The sequence below is a fragment of the Chiloscyllium plagiosum genome, chromosome 14, assembly GCF_004010195.1.
Source record: "Chiloscyllium plagiosum isolate BGI_BamShark_2017 chromosome 14, ASM401019v2, whole genome shotgun sequence".
Taxonomy (NCBI): Eukaryota; Metazoa; Chordata; class Chondrichthyes; order Orectolobiformes; family Hemiscylliidae; genus Chiloscyllium; species Chiloscyllium plagiosum.
In genome coordinates, this window is record NC_057723.1 from 34,244,356 (window position 1) to 34,268,201 (window position 23,846).

The 23,846-nt window shown below is 41.1% G+C and overlaps 1 protein-coding gene across 2 annotated transcripts in view; it reads right to left on the bottom strand.

Annotated features, from left to right (window-relative positions):
- Positions 1-10,344, bottom strand: part of LOC122556612 (polypeptide N-acetylgalactosaminyltransferase 10-like) — a 95,265-nt gene extending 84,921 nt beyond the window's left edge. Inside the window, exon 1 of one of the 2 annotated variants that reach the window (XM_043703515.1) lies at positions 9,960-10,344. In XM_043703515.1, the coding sequence (XP_043559450.1) occupies positions 9,960-9,989 (30 nt within the window). In that variant the 5' untranslated portion in view covers positions 9,990-10,344. Of the gene's footprint in view, positions 1-9,857 lie in introns of both variants that reach the window. The other variant, XM_043703513.1, reaches the window with a different exon arrangement.
- Between the last annotated feature and the right edge of the window lie 13,502 nt (positions 10,345-23,846).

Here is a 23,846-nt window from a genome sequence, read left to right on the forward strand (position 1 = left end):
AGATAACAAATCAGATGTGTGCTCTGCAGTCTTGTCATGGATAGTGATGGCGAATTAAACAATTCACTGGAGGAAGCTGCTCCACAGTTATCCCCATTCTGAATGATGTGGGAGTCAGCACATCAGTGTGAGAGTCAAGAAACAAGCATTTGCAACAATTTTCTACTCAAAGTCTGGTGGATAATCCATCTTAGCCTCCTCCCATGATCCCCAGTATCACAGATGCCACTCTTCAGCCAATTCACTTCACTCCAAAATGATACAAAAACAAAAAAAAGAGACTGAAGACACTGAATAATATAAAGTCTAAGGGTGCTAACAACCTTCCTAAGATGGTCCTGAAGACTTGTGTTCCAGAACTTGCTACATCCCTAGCCAAGCTTTCTACTACAGCTACAAGCCTGGCATCAACCTGACAACATGGAAGATTTCCTAGGGATGCCCTGTCCGCAAAAGCAAAACATACCCAACCAGACCAATTACCACCTCAAGTCTGTTCTTGGATCATCATCAGCAAAGTAACCGAAGGTATCATTAACATAGTTATCCAGCAATACTTGCTCAGCAACAACCTGCTCACTGCTGCTTAGTATTGGCTCTGCCAGGGCTATTGTGCTCCAAATTCTTGAAGCCTTAGTTCAAACATGGTCCCAAGGGCTAAATTACAGAGGTGAATTTGCTGAAATGAAAGTGACTGCCCTGGATCAAAATTGGAGTCAAAGAGAATCACAAAGAAAGCTTTCTACTGTTTAGAGTCATAAGGATGATGATTGTGGTAGCTGGAGCTCTGTCATTTCACTTCCAGGACATCTCTGCAGGAGGTCCTCAGTCCAACCACCTTCAGCTGCTGCATCAATAAACTTTCCTCCATAAAATCAAAGTGGAAATGTTCACTAATGATTGCATGATGTTCAGCACCATTTGTGAGTCCTCTGATACTGAAGCAATCATTGTCCAAATGTATCAAGGCCTGAAAGAGATTCAGCCTTGATCTGACAAGTGGCAAATGACATTCACTCCACACAGTGTCAGGTAATGACCATCTCCAACAAGAGGAAATCTAACCATCACCCCTAAACATTCAATAACATTAACTTCACTGAATCTCCTGTCAACATCCTGCCAGAAACTGTAGTAAGAGTGGACCTGGAAACGTAGTGAAAGGAATTCTGCTCACAGGACAGTGAGATTTTAATTATAGTAACAGTAGTATTTCAGAATGAGATAGGAGGTCAAGTTAATATCAAAGTTTGACAAGAGCAAGGTCCATGGAACAAGCCAGGTACACCACAAGTTTAAGCCCCTATGATCAAGATGTGCTTGTGACTACAAACTGATTAAGCTAAGCTGAAAAAGGTTGCAGACTACTACATAAGCGTGTACCAGCCTTATCACATGGATGGATATGCACAGAAAAACAAAAGTGTTTCCTATGGGATGTACAAGGCTAATGCTGGACTAATGGCTCAAGGTTTTAATGAAAAGCTCAATGAACAAGGTGTTAAGAGTGGCTCTCCTACTGCAAGAACATGATCTTGAAAATCATACCTCTTTGAGCAAAATAATTCTGAGAGTAGAAGTCTGTCTGTGTAAAAGCTGCATTTTGCAACTTTAAATGAGAATTATTTTTGAAACAACTTAAAGCACAAGATGATCTAGAAGGGAAGCTGCGGAAATGTAATAAATGGTTCTTTGGGTTGAATAATGCAGTGAAAGTATAGTACATCTCAGTTTGGTCATCCTGCTGGAAGGTTCCATTCACCTTAAAATTGGACTCAGAGTTTTACTGATATCACAGAACCGAAACAGCCCTCTTTACAATGCAAGTTGATGATTTTCTGTGGGGAGGGTCTGCAGCATTCAAACAGACAAAAAAACATTGGAACTTGTCCTGGTTTGGAGATGCCGGTGTTGGATTGGGGTGTACAAAGTTAAAAATTACACAACACCAGGTTATAGTCCAAAAGGTTTCTTTGGAAGCACTAGCTTTCAGTTGACAACCACCTGATGAAGGAGCAGTGCTCCGAAAGCTAGCGTGCTTCCAAAGAAATCTGTTGGACTATAATCTCGTGATGTGTGATTTTTAATATTGGAACTTGTGATTGGCAGTAATGTTTCAACGGCCTTTAAAATGTATTGGATTACCTAGCAAATTGAACAAATGGGAAAGGTTTTGGATCAAAAAATCTTTCTTGGAACAGATTACTTACATCCGATTTAATTGGGCTGGGTCCTCACAGAGAAAAGATCCTGTATTCAAGGTAGAAAACAGACTACCTAGCAAGTTTGTTTCTTCGATTAAGCTGATTGTAAGACGCAAGGGCAGATGTGCACCATTCAATGAGGTCCTGGTTTTTTTTTCATCCTCAACTCCACTTTACTGCTTTTACCTCATAATCCTCAATTCCCTCATTAATTTAAAATTTCTCAACCCCGAATATAGTTAACAATTCTACCTCTGCAGTAGAAAATTCCACAGATTTGCCAGCCTCAGATGAGAAATTCCTCCTCATCACTGACTTAAAAAGACAACAGCTTATTCTGAGGTTATGCTTGTTGGCCCTAGACTCTTGTCAAGAGGAAACAACCTTTCCCAAACTACCTTATCAAGTCACTGAAGAATATTATATGTTTCAAGAAGGTTCCCATTCATTCTTCTAAAATCCAATGAGTTCAGACCTGACCTTCTCAACTTCTCCTCAAAGACAGTTCCTCCATTACCAGGATCAATCTTCTCTGACTGTCTCCAATATCAGTATACGTTTCCTTGGATAGGGTTCAAGTTCACAGTATCCCAGCTGTGTTCTGACCAGTGCCCTGTACAGGCTTAATGAAAGTTTCCTGCTTTTATAATCTATTGCCTTTGAAATAAAGGTCAACAATCCATTTGCATTTCCTATTCCCGAGATGTTATGCTAGCCTTTTATGATTTATGTACAAAGACTCCTAATCCCTCTACAGCTTTCTGCAGTCTTTGTCAATTTAAATAATATTCAGATGCTTTATTCTTCCTGCCAATGTGCAAGACCATACATTTTACCATATGTTCCACCTGTCAAGTTTCCATTACGTTAACCTTTCAAATTGCCTCTGTAGATATTTTTGTCATGCTCAGCACTTGCTTCCCCACCTGTTTTTGTACCATCGGCAAACTTGGTTATTGTACATTCACTATTCATTCAAATCAAGCCATTTAATTATATTGTAAATAATTGTAGTTGCAGCAAAACTCCTTGTGGCACTCCACTAGTTACAGGTTGTCATCCTGAAAATTCCATCCCCTATTCCAACGCTGTCTTTTATTAGTCAGTCAATCCTCTATTCTAACATACTACCTCCAATACATTGAGCTCTCATCCTGTTAAGTTATCTAACAGATGGCACCTTACCAAACACCTTAACTCATCCAAGTATATTACATCCACTGCTTTCCCCTATCTTTCCCGCTACCTTCCCAAAGAATTCTTAGAAGTTTTTCAGGCAGCATTTCTGCTTCATGAAGCCATGCTGACTCTGCTTGACCATATGGTGCATTTCGAAATGTTCTCCTGTTACAGCTTTTGTAAGAAACTCTAACATTTTCCCCAATGACAGATATTAAGCTAATTATCATACAGTTCCTGTTTATCATTTCCTTCCCATTTTAAATGAAATAGATTCAAACAGCATGGAAACTGGCCCTTCGGTCTAACCAGCCCATGTCGAACATAATCCCAAACTAAACTAGTCCCACCTGCCTGCTCCTGGTCCATATCCCTCTAAAAACTTTTCCTATGCGTGTACTTATCGAAGTGTCTTTTAAACATTATAACATTTGCAAGTTGCCAATCCTCTGGGACTTTTCACAAATCTAAGGATTCTTGCAAAATTACCACTGTAACCATCATCACAGTAGCTACTTCTTTTCATATCCTTGGATGCATCCCATTAGGTCTAGGAGACTTATCAGTCTTTACTGTAACTAGTTTTTTTGGTACATTTTCTCTGTTGATAGTTATTGTGTTTAAATCTTCTCCTTCTTTTGCCCCTTGAATATTTAGTATTTTTGGGACACTATTCGCATCTTCTCCTGCGAAGATTGCAGAGCATCATTCAACTCCTCTGCCATTGCCTGCCTTCCCACCATTATATTACCTTATCATTACTTCATTGTATCTTTTCTTTTAATTTGATGCTATCCTTAACTTTTCTGGTTCACTGTTTGGCTTATCCCCTTCCTAAAATCCTCTTTCCTCACTGGAATACATAATCCATGAGCTCTCTTTGCTGCTAAACTCCTTTTCCAATCCACTGCAGTTAACTCTGTCCTTGCTACTTTGAAATTACTCTTGTTTATGTTTCTGACCCAAGTTTCTCCCACTCAAACGGAATGCTAAATTCTACCACTTTACAGTCATTCCCATGGGAACATTTACTCTGACATCACTTATTAAAGCTGCCTCATTACACATGATCAGATCCAAAATTGTATGATTCCTGTTTAGATTCACAACATCTAGTTCCAGGAAATTGTTTATTCTTCCTCATGGCTACCCCGGACAATCGGACTATCTCAATCTACATAAGATTAAAGTCAACCAGGCTTAACACACAGCCTTTTTTTAAAAAAGACAATGCCCTCACTATCTCCTGATTTCTACTCTGTCCCACCATATAGTTATTGCTGGACTACCCCTAGGCAATGCCATCTTTTTATTTGTTACCTCCATCCTCATGGATTCTACATTTTCTGATCCAACGTAACTTCAAGCCATCAAACATACCCTATCCCATCCTTGCTACCCTACCATTCTTCTTGACCAACATTTTGTAAAGTTACAGATTGCTGAATATTTAGTTTCCAGCTTTGATCTCCTTTTAACCATGTCTCCCTAATGACTATAACATCGAACTCATTAACCTATGCCATTAATTAATTTTGTTCTGAATACTACATGCACTCAGATAATGGGCCATTAATTTCTCCTTTTTACCATCTTCCCCCTTTGTAACTATTTATTGCTGTTTTTATATATTTGTACACTCTTGTCACTTCCTGTATTACTAAGTATCGTACACAAATAGCCACCTTGTAATTCTACCATATTCTTTTGCTTTATGAGCCTACACTTACCCTCTCCAAATCCTCCCTAACCCTAGAATCACAGAATTTTACAGTACAGGAGAAAGCCATCCATTCCATTGTGTTTATACTGGCTACCAAAAGAGCTAGAAAGTGAGGTCTGCAGATGCTGGAGATCAGAGCTGAAAATGTGTTGCTGGAAAAGCGCAGCAGGTCAGGCAGCATCCAGGGAACAGGAGAATCGACGTTTCGGGCATAAGCCCTTCCTGAAGAAGGGCTTATGCCCGAAACGTCGATTCTCCTGTTCCCTGGATGCTGCCTGACCTGCTGCGCTTTTCCAGCAACACAGTTTCAGCTCAGTATCAAAAGAGCTACCCAACCAGTCCCACTCTCCAGCCCGAGCTCCACAGCTTTCTAAATTCATCACTTTCAAATACATATCCAGCTCTTTTTTGAAACCTGCCTCCACCACTCTCTCAGGCAGCATATTCCAAATCCGAACAAATCTGAATAAAGATGTTTACCATCTGACTCCTACTGCTCTTGCTGACAATCTTCAAATTGTACCCACTGGTTACTTTAAAGCCCTCTCTAAATCCCTACTTATTCAACGTCAGGACACTAGTCCCAGCATGATTTAAGTGAAGCCTGAACTCCCACCAGAATTGCTCACTTCTGCCCCAGCACTGGTGCCAATACCTCACAACCTGAAACTCAGATTGGTGGAGTAGCAGATAGTGAAGGGGGCTGTCAGAAAATGCAGCAGAGTGTAGATAGATTGGAGGGTTAGGCAGAAAAATGACAGATGGAGTTCAATCCCAACAAATGCGAGGTGATGCATTTTGGAAGATCTGATTCAAGAGGGATCTACAGTAAATGGAAAAGCCCTTAGGAAATTGATGTACAGAGAGAGCTGGGTGTTCAGGTCCACTGTACCCTGAAGGTGGCAACGCAGGTCGATAGAGTGGTCAAAAAGGCATAGGGCACACTTTCCTTCATTGGACAGGTTATTGAGTACAAGAGTTGGCAGAAAATAAGCAACAGGTTTAAGGATCTGGATCGGCGCAGGCATGGAAGGCCGAAGGGCTTGCTCTTGTGTTGTAATCTTTGTTGTTTGTTCATTTCACCCTCATCAATCATCAACTTTATCTACCCTTTGCTAGTTTGCCCACAGCAGTAATTTAGAAGTTATTATACTGGAGGTTCTGTTGTCTAATTTACCCTTCTAACTGCTCAAAATCTTTCAGGAGAATCTCCTTTCCAGTCCTATTCATGCCATTGGTATGAATGTGGTTGATGACAACCGGATCCCTCCTCTCCAGTTCTTTCCCTAGCCCAGAGATGTCCTTAGCTCTTGGCATAGGGCAGACAATATAGCCTTTGAGACTCCCACTCATGGCTGTAGAAAACAGTATCTATCCCCTAATTATCCTATTCTCTACCACTACTACACTGATGTTTTCTACTTCCATTTGTACATCTCTGTACCAAAGTTCTGTGGTCAACTTGTTCACCTTCTCTGCACTGCCCATTTGTGAGCATACAACTTGCAAGGCTCCCCAATTGCAACCCTCTAGCTTCCCATACCCACCTCAACTGTAGTCACACTCTTCTGTTCCCAATCACAGACCAATTTTGAATTACCTATTCTGAGCAGAACCAGCTCTGGAGTCCTTCGGAACAAGGTAGTGTGCCCCTTTCTGATGTATGCGATGTCTGCTACTCCTCAACGCTGATTTGGGGTTTCTTGAGCTGCAAACACTTATCGCAGATGTAGTCACTCTGGATCACATTGACGTCCAGCAGTTTCCATATAATGCAACAGTAACACATCACCTATCCTGCCATCACTATTGTATTTGATTTAATTTATAAATTAATTACTCTGAAATGTAAAATATCAGGGAATATAATGATTAGATTAGATTCCCTACAGTGTGGAAACAGGTCCTTCGGCCCAACAAGTCCACACTGACCCTCCGAAGAGTAACCCACCCAGACCCCATCTGACTAATCGCGTAAGACTATGGGCAATTTAGCATGGCCAATTCACCTGACCTGCATATCTTTGGATTGTGGGAGTAAACCGGAGCACCCAGAGGAAACCCACGCAGACACAGGGAGAATGTGCAAACTCCACACAGACACAGTAGCTGGAATCGAACCTGGGTCCTTGGCACTATGAGGCAGCAGTGCTAACCACTGAGCCACCATGCATGATATTTAATCTTTATTATTTAAATCACCAGTATCAATTAAACAACAATTTTAAAATAGCAAAAAAAAATGCTGGACACCTAAACACAAATTGAAGATCTTACATTTACTTTAAAGACTAGAACCATTCACCAGTCATATTCTCAAATCAGCATCTTTCCCTGCACTTGTGTCATGCTGTGATTTGTGACATCAATGCAGGTAAGACTCTTGATGCATGCCTTTCATCTTCTCTTGCATACCTCTCATTCTGGAGAGCCTGCTCCTTGCATTCAACATCACTTAAAGCATCACCCTTTGCACTGAATTCCCACTTGAACAAATTTCCTGTAGTACACTCACTCATCTTGCATCTCACTTCACTCAAGTCTCCTGCATATTGATAATGTTCCGTACTGACCACACGAGGCAACAAAACCTCTTTCTTATACAGATCTGCTCAGTCTTAGTTTATTTCTTAGCCACAGTGAGCAACACTTCTTTTAAATAAAAGGAATTCAAAATGCTTGAACTCTTAATTGCCACATCAGGCAGCTGCCTACTATAATTTGATTATTTTACTTAAAAAGTTATGCCCGAACCTGACTTTACTCTAAAATTGGACTTGAAAAGGACATACCAGTTGAATTCCCACTCGAAACAAATTCCCACTAGTACATCACTTGCTGTTTGTATCACTCCACTGAAGTCTCCAACACACTAATCTGTGTCTAACCATCTAGTTTGGATCCAGATTGACAAGTGTAGAGAATACCAAAGATTCACAGTTCTCTAGTGAAGAAAATTTTCCTCAGTCCTAAATGATTGGGAGAAAATTTTTTAATGTCATAAGGAAGTAATGATTAATTTATACAAGTCACTGGTTGGACCTCTTATGGTTCTGGATGCCACACTACAGAAAGGATGTGAACATATCGGACAGAATGCAGAAGAGTTTTGCAAGAACAGCTCATTCAGTTAGAGAAGTTTGGAGAAGTTGAGACTGTTTTCCTTGGAGAACAGATTTAATTGAAGTTTTCAATATCCAAGAAGTCTGGACAGAGTAGACAGGAAGGAACAGTTCACACTCATGACTGAATTGAGAACAGAGGGCCCAGTTTTGAAGTGTGTTGCAAAAGAAGCACACAAGGGGAGAAAAAGTGTTTTCCATACAGCAGGAAATTAGGTATGGAATGCACCGTCTGGCGCATAGTGGTGGCAGGTTTAATTAAGACATTTGGGAGCATTTGATAATTATTTAGATAGAAATAATGCACAGGGTGGAGAGAAAAGGCAGGTGGTTGGCATAATGTTAAAATTATAAGAAAGCAACACCGACATGATGGGCTGAATGGCCTCATGCTGCACCTTAACAATTCTGTGAACTGCACAGTGCATTGTTAGACGATAACATTACTTAAAGTAAAATCAACTTTGGATAGATTTACATTCTTTTTTTCTGAAGAGCAATCAAATTGAATTCAAAGTAACCTAATGGTTTTGTAACATTTCTAAAAGTGTTAAACTGGCTGTGAAGAAAGTTGACCAGCACAAGATCATAAGATACTGTGTCCAAGTCTTTTGCAGCACAAACTTTCCAGATAAATAGTTTGGGTTTCATTCATCATCGGACTGTCCATCAGAAGTGTGAAACAGTTATCAGAAGAACGAAGGGGCATTTTCTTTTCAAATTATTGCAAAAACAAACTAATCGGTAGTACCTTGTGATGGCAGTCAGCAGAAAATACACAATATTAATCTAAAATCGCTCTGTTTATTGAAGAACGAAAAGCTATTTCAGGAGTAGTTAATTCTGATAATACTTACAGTGCCACTTTCACGTCTGTAGGATGCAATTTAATTCCACAGATGCAAAACGAGATTCTTAAAAGGGCTAGTTTCTCACTACTTCAATTTGACATGGTCATTAATTATTACTCCAGTGAACTGCCTAGTGAGGTTTAAAGTGTCTCCAAGCTCCTTAGCATGCACTCCTCCACGTCTTCGAATAAACGTATATTTATTTAATCGTCGAAATGGTTAGAACTGTTACGCACACCATCTTAACATTTAACAATTGCATACAGGGGGAGAAAACATGCCTATACAGAACAATCGGCCCGGTTATTTGAACAGGCGTCTGGCTAACTGGATTTTCCAGCACCACTCTGATCTAAACTCTATTCTCTAACTGGATCCACACTGCAGCGAATGGGCTCAGATAAGAACCGCTGTGTAAATATAGCATCGAATATCAAGGAAGTAAGGAAGCTGACAAAGCTCCTCCTCTAGGTTCTATACACAGGAACAGAATATCGGGAATTTTAGAAGTTCCTTAATTGTATGTCCGTGACCCATACCCTAAACAGCAGCTCTCAAAAAACGTAAACAACCTAAAATCAACATTTTAAATCTCCCTCTCTATATTTTATAAGCAACTGATACATCAACACATTTTTAGGCACCACAACAGGTATGAAATCATACAAGTTTGAGTTCATATCATAAAGGTAAATAAGTGCACGACCCTGATGAATAATACTTGCACCACAGCTGGTCCCAGGTATTAGAACTCAGCTGGGAATGTGTGATTTCATACCTGCACCACTTCAGCTGGGCTCTCTAACTGCTTCTCCCTGTACAGGGACCACAGCCCGACGTTCGGGAGGAAAACTATGGTTAGGAGGATTAAGCCGGCCACCTGAAGAAGTCTCTTTTGCCTCCGCCTCATCTCCCAGTGTCTGGTTGAACAAGAGACTTTGCTATCAGTAAGAATGTATCCAACTTTCTCCCTGCAGCTCCTCGCAGCTACTGAACCAGGGACTTCCGCTGGCTGGTACCATTATCCCGATGGGGGAGATTTCTAAACTCAGAACATCCAGTCACCAAAGTATTCGTCTAATTTCCTTTCAGCTCGACATATTTCGTGTCATTATAATTATTGAATATCTATATTTGAACAATTTAAATTCAAAGGTATAACTTTGGTATTTTTGTAACTGTATCGTTCAGGAAAACACCCTCACGCGGTTTCAATCGCTCCTCCGAGTGGGTTGTGACTGTCGAACCCGGAGTATCACTGAGTCCCAGGCGAAGGCAACGTGTTCAAATTGCTATTTGTCAACTTAAGACCCATAGGCTTTAGCTTCAGACTTGAATTCAAACGCCGGGAGGGTACGACCGTATTCATTCTGAATATATATATATATATATATATATACAGGGAGGGAAAGTGTTAACGTTGTCAATAAACGCAGGTATTTTACATGCGAAGTTCAATGTCCACAGTGTCCTGCTATAAACAATTCGTTCCAGTCTTTGCATTTAACAATTGCGAACCCAAGGCAATAATGATTTTGGAATATAGTAAATAAGTCAATTGGTTGCGGTGTTGTAAGCATAATTTACATCTCGGTCATACAGCGATGACGCAATTTAACTCATTTTTTATAATTTCAAATCAGTTTCAGACAATAATCACTGAAAATATATTGGAATAACTGAGGACTTGTTCTGTTGCTTTGAGGTACTGTCGCCAAACCTACCTTGAGATAGGAGTCCAGATACTGGAGAGGAGCTGCTCTTTTACAGAAGCCGTTGTGCCATATTGTGGCTCGGATATATTTCAATCCGTCCGCCTATAGATTTAAAAAAAAACGCCAAATCTTAGTGTTTACAGACTAAAGCAAGGAAGCGATATGTATGTATAATCAAGTATATTTATATTTTATGCTGATGCTGCAATTATATCCGGGTACAAAAATGCTGCTAGAATAATTGAACTTAGACGTCTTCATATTACGGAGTAGGCACTTTAATTTTGTTTGTCGACTTCATTTTTATTCTTCACAAAACTTCATCGTTAATGTAGTTGTTCAAGCGACCGACAGGTGGTTCACTTGCACCAATAGAATTCGAACCATTGCTTCCTGAAATTTACAAGATCAGAGGAGGGTGAAGGAAGATTGATTTTATCTCCTAAGTCTGTATCCGATATAACCATTACATGGTTGCATCTTGTTTTATTTCATTACAGGGGTATGCCTCTATGCTGTCCTGTTTGGGAGACCATTCTAACTGTTAAAAACCACACAACACCAGGTTATAGTCCAACAGGTTTAATTGACGCTCCGAAAGCTTGTGTGCTTCCAATTAAACCTGTTGGACTATAACCTGGTGTTGTGTGATTTTTAACTTTGTACACCCCAGTCCAACACCGGCATCTCCGAATCATTCTAACTGTTGATCGCTCGGTATGCAGAAGGACTTCCTGCTATCAATCGTTAACCTTGAGCCAATGGTTTCTTTAGGACAGTACCTCCAGGTCGAAAACGATTTCCTTTCACTCTGGTGTTATAGATTCTGAAGTGACTGGATCTGCAAAGACTGCCAGGAGTGGGGAAGGAGCTCACTTTGGGAGTTTGATGCCAGGCATTTAGATAATGTGGCTCATCCAGTCAGGACTCACTGCCTCAATGCTGGAACGTTGGCCCAGAGAGGACACAGATATTCGAGTGTCTCTGTTGCTGCTGGATCCGCAGGAGTTTGTGGAGTCACTGGTGTTTCTCTAGGGAGTTATTTTTCTTTTCTTTTATCAAACTGTACAAAATACAAACACTTAACAATGAACAGCAGTTTACAATGAACAGCAGTTTACAAGGAACAGCAGTTTACAGGGGAAAGGGGTGGCAAAACCAGATCCCCAAACCCCACCATACAAACAGTTCACAGGGAAGTAAGGATGAACACTAAATCCAATCATATTTTACCAAAAAGGAAACAGTATCACAAACTCATACAAAAATAGTACAATCTACCGAACAATAAAACAGTGCAGATAACACAGACACCCTTGGCAACCCAGCAAATGACCCGTCCCTCCCACCATCCAGCCACAAGGTAGCCCACCTCTTCACCCCTTCTGGTTCTGGGTCCAGCTAGGGATTTTGAAATGTCAATTATGCATTGAAACGTGGACCAGAAAGAAAAGGCCTGGAAGATTGCTACCTTGTAGACCATGAGCTTGATGCCAGGATTGAGGTGGTCTTCTTCAAAATACACTGCTGCATAGACAGCCAAAGACTGTGCTGGCACATTTCTAGCAATGTTGAATTTCACCGTCCATGCTTACCCTCCAAGAGAGATCTTCAGAAATTTTCCCTCAAATGCTAATGAAAGTACACAAACAACTTGGAACTAGGCTCTGATTTTGCATGTACGCAAGTACTATCTGCATTCTGCAGCTGAACAACAAATATTGGGGAGATATTCATTCTGGAAAGGAGACGATATAGGTTGGACAGTTTGCTACATGTACTGTAGGGAAGCACTACTCCAGCAGAAAGCTTCATGGACATGTAGTTGAGCAATGATGATGGAGAAGAAAGTTGGTGCAATGACCTAGCCTTGCACATGTATTAGGGCCATAGTAGATCTGTTGCTAACGGTCATAGCTTGCATTCCAGTGAATGCATCAGCCAGGAATAGTGATGAATTTCTGCAGGCATTGCAGGGGGTTCTCTGTAGTCCCTCCCGTTGCTAGAATTGAAGGTTTTTTGAGGTCAAAGGAAGGTCATGTTTACAATTTACTGCATTCTGAACTTAAATTTATTGTTGTGTTGTTCTTCTTGATGGATGGAATTTGCATTGTGACTACTAGGAACTTTTCAGCCAAAGGGAGGAGGAAATTTCATTCCAGTGTTTGTTTTGAAATAGTACTCAGGATGAGCCTTACTTTATCACCTTATGCCCTTTCTAAGATCATCTCCTTCAAGCCTTCTTGACACCATTCCCAGAAAATTGTGTTAGATAATTGCAACTGAGTGAAGTAGTAAAAAGTTCCCTTAAAAAGAACACTAAAACATTATTGACATCCAGATATTGAAAGAAAATACAGGAAACATGTCCAGAATATTGCTCAGGTTATTTTAAGGAATATTTTTGTAAAAGAAAAATGAAAACTGAGACTAATAAGGAAGAAATTCCAGAGATTCAGGCCAAAATAGCAGAGATCATGACCATTAATGGAATGATTAAGAACAGGAATGAACAAAAAAAACATAAATGGTGAACGGCAGAAATTGAGAAGGCTTTGAGTGGCTGAGGGAAGTCATAAAAATTTGGAATTGAGGCTATGAATGCTTTGAAAAAAGAAATCAGGTGCTTTTGAGCCAGAGAAGAACAGTTAAGCACAGTGATTATGGGGGTTAGGATATAGACAACAGAGGTTTGCATGAGCACAAGAGTAACGTAGAATAAATCATCCTGATGAAGGGCTTTTGCCCAAAACGTCGATGTTACTGTTCCTCGGATACTGCCTGAACTGCTGTACTCTTTCAGTACCACTAATCCAGAATAGAATAAATCATAGAATCCCTACAGTGTGGAAACCAGCCATTCGGTCCATTCAGTCCACACTGACCCTTCAAAGAGCATCCCACCCTGTCCCTGTAACCCTGCATTTCCCATGGCTAATCTATTAGCCTGCAAATCCCAGGACACTATGGGCAATTTGGCATTACCAATCCACCTAACTTGCACATCTTTGGAGTGTGGGAAGAAACCAGAACACCCAGAGGAAACCCATGCAGACACAAGGAGATTATGCAAACTCACACAGCCAATTGCTCAAGGATGGAATTAAACACTGGTTGCTGGTGCTAGGAGACAGCAGTGCTAACCACTGAGCCACCATGCCACTCTATGGAGGGAGGAAGTTGGGAGGCTGGCCAGGACAGCACTGATGTCTATGAACTATCTACCAATGCTTCATAATATGCATTGTTATTTGTTCCAGTCTTCCTATCTCAACCCTCAGACACATTTACTCTCCAGAGTAACTTGGCCATAAACCAGAGGAGAGTGCACTGTATTTGCTACAGGGAGCAAGTTAGAATATGAAAATTAAGATTTTGCTGATCAGATGTTCATAAGATAAGAAATAAAAACTGAAAGAACTGTGGATGCTGTAAATCAGATTAAAAATAGAAAATGTTGGAAAAGCTCAGTTCTGAGGAAGGGTCACTCGAATGTTAACTCTGAATTCTCTTCACAGATGCTGCCAGACCTGCTAAGCTTTTCCAGCAATTTCTATTTTGAACAGAAGACATGCCTTGACTAAAGATCCTAAGAATTCTGATCTCAAAGACGGTGCTCTTATAAAAAAGAAAGGATTTTGTGGAGCATCAAGATTATATGTTGGCATTTGGATCCAGTAGTGTCCAGGGGAGAGATGTTCAGGAGAATAGTATGTACAGATCCATGAACATTCTACATCCAATCATGAATAGCAGTGAATAGTTAGATGACAGATTGGAGAACACTTCACAAACATCTCCGTCCTTAATGGTGGGGAGCCCAGTACATATGTGCTAAACAAAAACTTGAAGAAATGATTTCCAGCCAGAAATATCAAATGGATGATTCATCTCATCAACTCCAAGGCCCTCCAAATTAGAGATGTCAATAGAAGTCACTGCGCGTAATAATAAGAGGCTGAAAACCCTGGCTACTAAAAAGGCTCTTTCCAAAGTCCAAACCAGAGTACTTGATGGCATGCTCCAGAAATAGTTGTTTCAGCACTGCTCCAACAGTATTATTTTCCCAACAATATGGAAAATGACTCGGATAATTTCTGTCTTCAAAAAACATAGCAAATCCAATCCATCTGAATAACCTATTTCACTGAAGTTTTGCTCGGGACACACAGCACCACATCTTATAACAACCTAGGTCCAGACATGGACAAATGTGTTAAACTCAAGAGAAGAGATCAGACTGAGTGCATCTGACATCAAGACAGCATTTAATCAAGTATGACATCAAGGAACCCTCAAAATTGAAGTTATTGGATTTTTGGGAATCTCTTCTCTGACTGGAATCATACCTATCATAAAAGGATGATGGTTGTTGTTGAAGGCCAATCATTCTGATCCAAGAACTGCAGAAGTTCCTCAGGCTGGTCTCCAAGATGAACCACTTTCAGCTGTATCAGTAATGATTTTTCTCCTATCATCAGTTCTGAAATTAATGTTCATTGCGTGCACAGTACCATTGCCAATTTCTCAGATGCTGAAGGATATTGACATTCTGCAGATAGCAACATTCAGGTTAGAGTTGAAGAGTGGCACACAAGTGTCATGCAATAACCAATAAAAGAGAGAATCTAACCACCTTCCTTTGGCATTTAATGACATTACCATGTTCAACATTCAGGAGATCATCACTGAACAAAACTTTAACTGGACTGGCTACATAAATTCTCTTGTTGTAAAGGAGATGTGGAGGCTGGGAATTCTGTTGTGCAATTCATCTCTTGACTCAAAAACTTGTCCAGTATTGACAAGGCCCAAGTCAATAAGTGTAATGGAATACATTCCACATGCCTGGATGAGTGTAGCTTCAATAGCACAGAAGCTCACCATCTGATTTCTTGCATTCTGTTGCCCAGATCACAACCTGTCCATCAGAATTCATCTCACCTGTAAGCTGTCCAGAATTCATCCAGCTCTGGCAGTTCATAAATCACAATCAAAATTGACTTACCATGAAAACGTTTCTAATCTATCATTCATTCACTAAACTTTTCTGAAATTGCCAAGTCTGTCACCTCTCCAATCGAGGTTATTTACGAAAATAGGGGTTTTTTTTGGTGAAAAAAATCCAGCAGATTTCATACAGTGCAGAAATTCCTCATGCTGTCAATTTTTCCTTTCAGGTTCGACGGCTTAGTGCAAGCATCACAAAACTTGACATTTTAGATACGGTATATATCCCTTGGGTATCAAAGTAATATTAATAGTAATCTGCGATGACCTTTAACAACTATCAGCAATAGAGATCCAGATGCTTCAAATGTTCTTATATGTCCATTGTGATGAATGATAAAAAAATCAATGGACGTCACTGTAAAATTGCTCTGCTCAGATTTTGGAAAGTGCAATTTTCACTAGCCATTCCTGAAAAAGTTGCAGGTGTTTGACTTGTATCAAAAATCTTCCTATGATAACCTGGAATAGCTACACATTGTAGCTGTGAAATGTAGATATTATCTCACATCCAGTGACAGAGAATCCCTTGCGGTAGAGGTAAACATCAATTTACTTGCAGCAAATGATAAAAAGGACATCTCTCTTCAGAAATTAAACCTCCAAAAGACAGTATTTCATACAAGTTTCATACAATCATTGTGGCTATTTACTGCAGTGTTGGAGCCAATAAACTGTTCATGACACTGCATATTGTTTTTCACACGTTATTTTGCTTTATCTTCTCATGCTTTCCATTGAACCCAGAGCTTGGATTAACCCTTTTATTTGTTTGTAATGTGTTTAGTTTGTGCCTATCTCATTTAGATATCTATTGCACTTGGTGTGCTGACTAGTTTGCATTTTTCTGATTTGTTTCCTGGGTTATATAATTGACAGGAAATTAAAAAAAAAAGCATAAGGTTAAATTTAATGCAAAAACACAGATTTCCTTTTGCATATTATTTATTTTGTTTTTGTGTGGTAAAACATTGTGCTCCAAAGATCCAAGCTAATAGTTATTTATTTTCCTACAAGTACATTTTTGGTGCAGAATCATTCATGTTGAAAATTAGTTTTCTTCAAATGTCATTTTTGAGAATTTACATGCAAATATTCTGAATATGTAATCAGACACACACCAAAAGAGCCTTGAATAACTAATTGTCCCAATTTACAATTCCTGTATTAATTATAAAAATAATATCTGTGAACTGAAGTAGACATTTTTTGTAACATAAAAACCCCCAAAAGAACTATGAATGCTGTAAATCAGAAACAAAAACAGAAATTGCTGGAAAAGCTCAGCAGGTCTAGCAGCACCAGTGGAGAGAAATCAATTAGTGTTTTGGGTCAAATGAACCTTCCTCAGAACTGATGGTAGCTCAGAAAATTTCAGTTTACATTCAGAAAATAGGCTGGGGGAACAGTTTAAGGAGTAAAATGAGAGAGAGGGATAGAGACCAAAAGAGAGGGAAAAATAGTTGGACAGATAAGGGAGTGGATAACAATCCAGCGAGGAAGGTGAATAGCTATTAATGGTGACTGTTCATGGCTAACAATGGGTTGTGTGGAATAAGAGACAGTATGGAGAAAATGAGGACTGTAGATGCTGGAGATCAGAGTTGAGAGTGTGTTGCTGGAAAAGCACAGCAGGTCAGGCAGCATCTGAGGAGCACAAGAATCGATGTTTCAGGCATAAGTCCTTCATCAGGAATCTGATGGAGGGCTTATACCCAAAACGTCAATTCTACTGCTCCACGGATGCTGCCTGACCTGCTGTGCTTTTCCAGCACTACACTCTCGACATAAGAGACAATGTGTCAACATGGCCTGGTGTATGGGGATTTGGGTAAGGACATTAGAGAAAGTGCCTTGAGACCTAAAATTGTTGAGCTCAATGTTGAATCCAGAAGTTTATTGAGTTCCAAGTGGAAAATGAGGTGCTGCTCTTCCAGCTTGCACTGAGCTTCGCTGGAGCACTGAAGCAAGCCTGAAACAAAGATGTTGGCCAGGGAACAGGACAATGTGTTCAAGTGGCGGGCAACTGGAAGCTCAGGTCTTTTTTGCAGATAGAATGGAGTTATTCTGCAAAACAGTGTTCCAGTCTACACTTTGTTTCCCCAGTGTAGAGGAAACCACATTGTGAGCAGCCAATACAGTAGACAAGATTGAGTGAAGTGCTGCTTCACCTGGACAGTGTGCTTGCACCCTTGGATTCTGAGGAAGGGAGAAGTAAAAGGATAAGTGTTACACCTTCAGTGGTTGCAGGGAAGGTGCTGTGGGGCCGGGGGGGGGTTGGGTGGGGGAGCGGTGTTGGGAGTGAACAAAGACTGTTTTATCAGCACTTTTCCTCACTTTTGAATTTAAATTGATAATTAATTCTGGATAAGTAATCTGGAGGCTCACTGAAGATGTTAACTAGTGTGGTGACGAAATGTCTGAAAATGAACCTTCCAGCTCAGCGAGCAGACCTACATCCTGGTAATTAACTTTTTAAAGAAGATTTTCCATATGGACCATACGACCATAAAACATAGCAGACGAAGTCGGCCATTCAGCCCATTAAGTCTGCTCTGCCATTCTGTGAGATAGAGTCATAGAGATGTACAGCATGGAAACCGACGCTTTGGTCCAACTTGTCCATGCCAACCAGATATCCTAAATTAATCTAGTGCCATTTGCCAGCACTTGGCCTATATTCCTATAAAGCCTTCCTATTCATATGCCCATCCAGATGCCTTTTAAATGTTGTAACTTTACCAGCCTCCACCACTTCCTCTGGCAGTTTATTCCTTAGCGTGAAAATGTTGCCCCTTATGTCCCTTTGATAGCTTTCCCCTCTCACCCTAAACCTAGGCCCTCTAGTTCTGGACTCCTCCACCCCAGGGGAACAAAACCTTGTCTATTTACCCTATCCATGCCCCTCATGCTTTTATAAACCTCTTTAAAGTCACCTCCCAGCCTCAGACGCTCCAGGGAAAACAGCCTCAGCCTATTAAACCTCTCCCTATAGCTCAAACATTCCAACCTTGGCAACATCCTTGTAAATCTTTTCTGAGTCCTTTCACGTTTCATACCATCCTTCCTATAAAAGGGAGACCAGAATTGCTCACAATATTCCAAAAGTGGTCGAAACAATGTCCTGTACAGCTGCAACATGACCTCCCAACTTCATTACGCAATGCTCTGTCCAGTAAAGAAAAGCGTACGAAATGCCATCTTCACAATCCTATCTACCTGTGACTCCACTTTCAAGGAACTATGAACCTGCACTCCAAAGTCTCTTTGTTCAACAACACACCCCAGGACCTTACCATTAAGTGTATAAGTCCTGCCCTGATTTGCTTTTCCAAAATGCAGCATTTCACATTTATCTAAATTAAACTACATTTGCCACTCCATTTCCCACTGGCCCATCTGATCAAGATCCCATTGTACTCTGAAGTAACCTTCTTTGCTGTCCACTACATCTCCAATTTTGGTGACATCTGCAAACTTACTAACTATACGTCCTATGTTCACATCCAAATCATTTATATAAATGATGAAAAGCAGTGGACCCAGCACCAATCCTTGTGACACATCACTGGGTCATAGACCTCCAGTCTGAAAAGCAACCCTCCACCACCTTCTGTCTTCTACCTTTGAGCCAGTTCTGTATCCAAATGGCTAGTTTTGCCTGCATTCCATGTAATCTATCATTGCTAGCCAGTCTACCATGAGGAACCTTGTTGAATGCCTTACTGAAGTCCCTATAGATTATGTCCACCCCTCTGCCATCATCAGTCCTCTTTGTTACTTCTTCATAAAACTCAATCAAGTTTCCCACACACAAAGCCATGTTGACTATCCCTAATCAGTCCTTGCCTATCCAGGTATATGTAATTCCTGACCCTCAGGTTTCCCCCCCAACAACTTGCCACCACAGGTGTCAGGCTCACTAGTCTATCGTTCCCTGGCTTTTCCTTATCACCTTTCTTAAATAGTGGCACCACGATAACCAACTACCAGTCTTCCAACAATTCACTTGCAACTATCAATGATTCAAATATCTCAATATAGAGCCCAACAAACACTTCCTTGGCTTCGCTATGGTCAGAATATACAATATTTTTGCCCATTGGAAAATTAAATAAGTGTAGCAATTTATTTACACTTAACTCTATGATTTACATATTTATAAGTATTTAGGACATAATTGATAACATTTTTCATGATACCTAATTGATTTCCTTCTATTCTTATATTAGATCATCACCGAGTTAGGCACCGTATAAGTGCACAAGAGATATACAGCATGGAAACAGACTTGTCCATGCTGACCAGAAATCCCAACCCAATCTAGTCCCATCTGCCAGCACCTGGCCCATATCCCTCCAAACCCTCCCTATTCATATACCAATCCAGATGCCTTTTAAGTGTTGCAATTGTATCAGCCTCCACCACTTCCTCTGGCAACTCATTCCATACACAAACCACCCTCTGTGAAAAAGTTGCCCCTTAGGTCTCTTTTATATCTTTCCCCTCTCACCCTAAACCATATGCCCTCTAGCTCTGGACTTCCCCCATCCCAGGGAAAAGACTTTGTCTATTTATCCTATCCATGCCCCTCATGATTTTATAAACCTCGATAAGGTCGCCCCTCAGCCTCCGACACTCAGGGAAAACAGCCCTAGCCTATTGAACCTCTCCCTGTAGCTCAAATCTTCCAACCCTAGCAACATCCTTGTAAATCTTTTCTGAACCCTTTCAAGTTTCACAAGATCTTTCCGATAGAAAGGAGACCAGAATTGCAAGCAATATTCCAACAGTGACCTAACCAATGTCCTGTACAACCGCAACATGACCTCCCAACTCCTGTACTGCTATGAACCTGCACTCCAAGGTCTCTTTGTTCAGCAACACTCCCTAGGACCTTACCATTAAGTGTGTAAGTCCTGCTAAGATTTGCTTTCCCAAAATGCAACACCTTGCATTTATCTAAATTAAACTCCACCTGTCACTTCTCAGCCCATTGGCCCCTCTGATCAAGATCCCGTTGTAATCTGAGGTAACCTTCTTTGCTGTCCACCACACCTCCAATTTTGGTGTCATCTGCAAACTTACTAACTATACCTCTTATGCTCACATCTAAATCATTTATGTAAATGATGAAAAGTAGTGGGCCCAGCACCAATCCTTGTGGCACTCCACTGGTCACAGGCCTCCAGACTGAAAAAACAACCCTCACCACCATCCTCTGTCTTCTACCTTTGAGCCAGTTCTGTATCCAAATAGCTAGTTCTCCTTGCGTGCCATGAGACCTAACCTTGCTAACCAGTCTCCCATGGGGAACCTTGTCAAATGCATTATTGAAGTCCATATAGATCACATCTACCACTCTGCCCTCATCAATTCTCTTTGTTACGTTCAAAAAACTCAATCACATTTGTGAGACATGATTTCCCAAGTACAAAGCTATGTTGATGATCCCTAATCAGTCCTTGCCTTTCCAAATACATGTATATTCTGTCCCTCAGGATTGCTTCCAACAACCTGCCCACCACCAATGTCAGGCTCACTGGTCTGTAGTTCCCTAGCTTGTCTTTACCAGTTTACTTAAACAGTGGCACCACGTTAGCCTCCAGTCTTCTGGCACCTCACCTGTGACTATCGATGATACAAGTATCTCAGTAAGAGGCCCAGCAATCATTTCCCTCGCTCCCCACAGAGTTCCAGGGTACATCTGATCAGGTCCTGGGAATTTATCCACTTTTTGCGTTTCAAGACACCCAACACTTCCTCCTATGGACATTTTTCAAGATATCACTATCTGTTTCCCTACATTCTATATCTTCCATGTCCTTTTCCACCGTAAACACTGATGCAAAATACTCATTTAGTATCTCCCCCATCTCCTGCAGCTCCACACAAAGGCCTCCTTGCTGACATTTGAGGGGCCCTATTCTCTCCCTGGTTACCCTTTTGTCCTTAATGAATTTGTAAAAACATTTTGGATTTTCCTTAACTCTATTTACCAAAGCTATCTCATGTCCCATTTTTGTCCTCCTGATTTCCCTCTTAAGTATACTCCTACTTCCTTTATACTCTTCTCAGGATTGACTCGATCTATCCTGTCTATACTTGACATATGCTTCCTTGGATGTAGGTCTGCTCGCTGAGCAGGAAGGTTCATTTTCAGACATTTCGTTACCCTACTAGGTAACATCTCAGTGGGCCTCAGGCGAAGCATACCTGAAAATTCCTGCTTTCTATTTATATGTTTGGGTTTTTTTGGGTTGGTGATGTAATTTCCTGTGGTGATGTTATTTCCTGTAGTGAAGTCACTTCCTGTTCCTTTTCTCAGGGGGTGGTAGATGGGTGGTCTAACTCGATGTGTTTGTTGATAGAGTTCCGGTTGGAATGCCATGCTTCTAGGAATTCTCGTGTGTGTTTTTGTTTGGCTTGTTCATAACGGATGTGTTGTCCCAGTCAAAGTGGTGTCCTTCCTCATCCGTATGTGAGGATACTAGTGAAACAGTCATAGAGTCATAGAGTCTTAGAGATGCACAGCACGGAAACAGACCCTTCGGTCCAACCCATCGATGCCGACCAGATATCCCACCCCAATCTAGTCCCACCTGCATGCACCCAGCCCATATCCCTCCAAACCCTTCCTATTCATATACCCATCCAAATGCCTCTTAAATGTTGCAATTGTATCAACCTGCACCACTTCCTCTGGCAGCTCATTCCATACATGTACCACCCTCTGTATGGAAACGTTGCCCCTTAGGTCTCTTTTATATCTTTCCCCTCTCACCCTAAACCTATGCTCTCTAGTTCTGGACTCCCCAACCCCAGGGAAAAGACTTTGTCTATTTACCCCATCCATGCCCGTCATAATTTTGTAAACCTTTATAAGGTCACCCCTCAGCCTTCAACGCTCCAGGGAAAACAGCCCCAGCCTGTTCAACCTCTCCCTATAGCTCAAATCCTCCAACCCTGGCAACATCCTTGTAAATCATTTCTGAATCCTTTCAGGTTTCGCAACATCTTTCCGATAGGAAGGAGACCAGAAATGCAAGCAATATTCCAACAGTGGCCTAACCAATGTCCTGTACAGCCGCAACAAGACCTCCCAACTCTTGCACTCAATACTCTGACCAATAAAAGAGAGCACCTTCTTCACTATCCTATCTACCTGCGACTCCACTTTCAAGGAGCTATGAACCTGCAAGGTCTCTTTGTTCAGCAACACTCCCCAGGACCTTACCATTAAGTGTATACATCCTGCTGAGATTTGCTTTCCCAAAATGCAGCATGTCGCATTTATCTGAATTAAACTTCTCTGCTTATTGGCCCATCTGGTCAAGATTCGGTTGTAATCTGAGGTAAGTTTCTTCACTGTCCACTACACCTCCAATTTTGGTGTCATCTGCAAGCTTATTAACTGTCCCTCTTATGCTCACATCCAAATCATTTATGTAAATGACAAAAAGCAGAGGACCCAGCGCCGATCCTTGTGGCACTCCACTGGTCACAGGCCTCCAGTCTGAAAAACAACCGTCCACCACCACCCTCTGTCTTCTACCTTTGAGTCAGTTCTATCCAAATGGGTAGTTCTCCCTGTAGTCCATGAGATCTAACCTTGCTAATCAGTCTCCCATTGGGAACCTTGTCAAACCTCTTACTGATGTCCATATAGATCACACATCTACCGCTCTGCCCTCATCAATCCTCTTTGTTACTTCTTCAAAAAACTCAATCACGTTTGTGAGACATGATTTCCCACACATAAAGCCATGTTGACTATCCCTAATTAGTCCTTACCTTTCCAAATACATGTACATCCTGTCCCTCAGGATTCCCTCCAACAACTTGCCCACCACCGACATCAGGCTCACTGGTCTATAGTTCCCTGGCTTGTCCTTACCACCCTTCTTAAACAGTGGCACCACGTTAGCCAACCTCCAGTTTTCCGGCACCCCCCCGTGACTATCAGTATCTCAGTAAGAGGCCCAGCAATCACTTCTCTAACTTCCCACAGAGTTCTAGGATACACCTGATCAGGTCCTGGG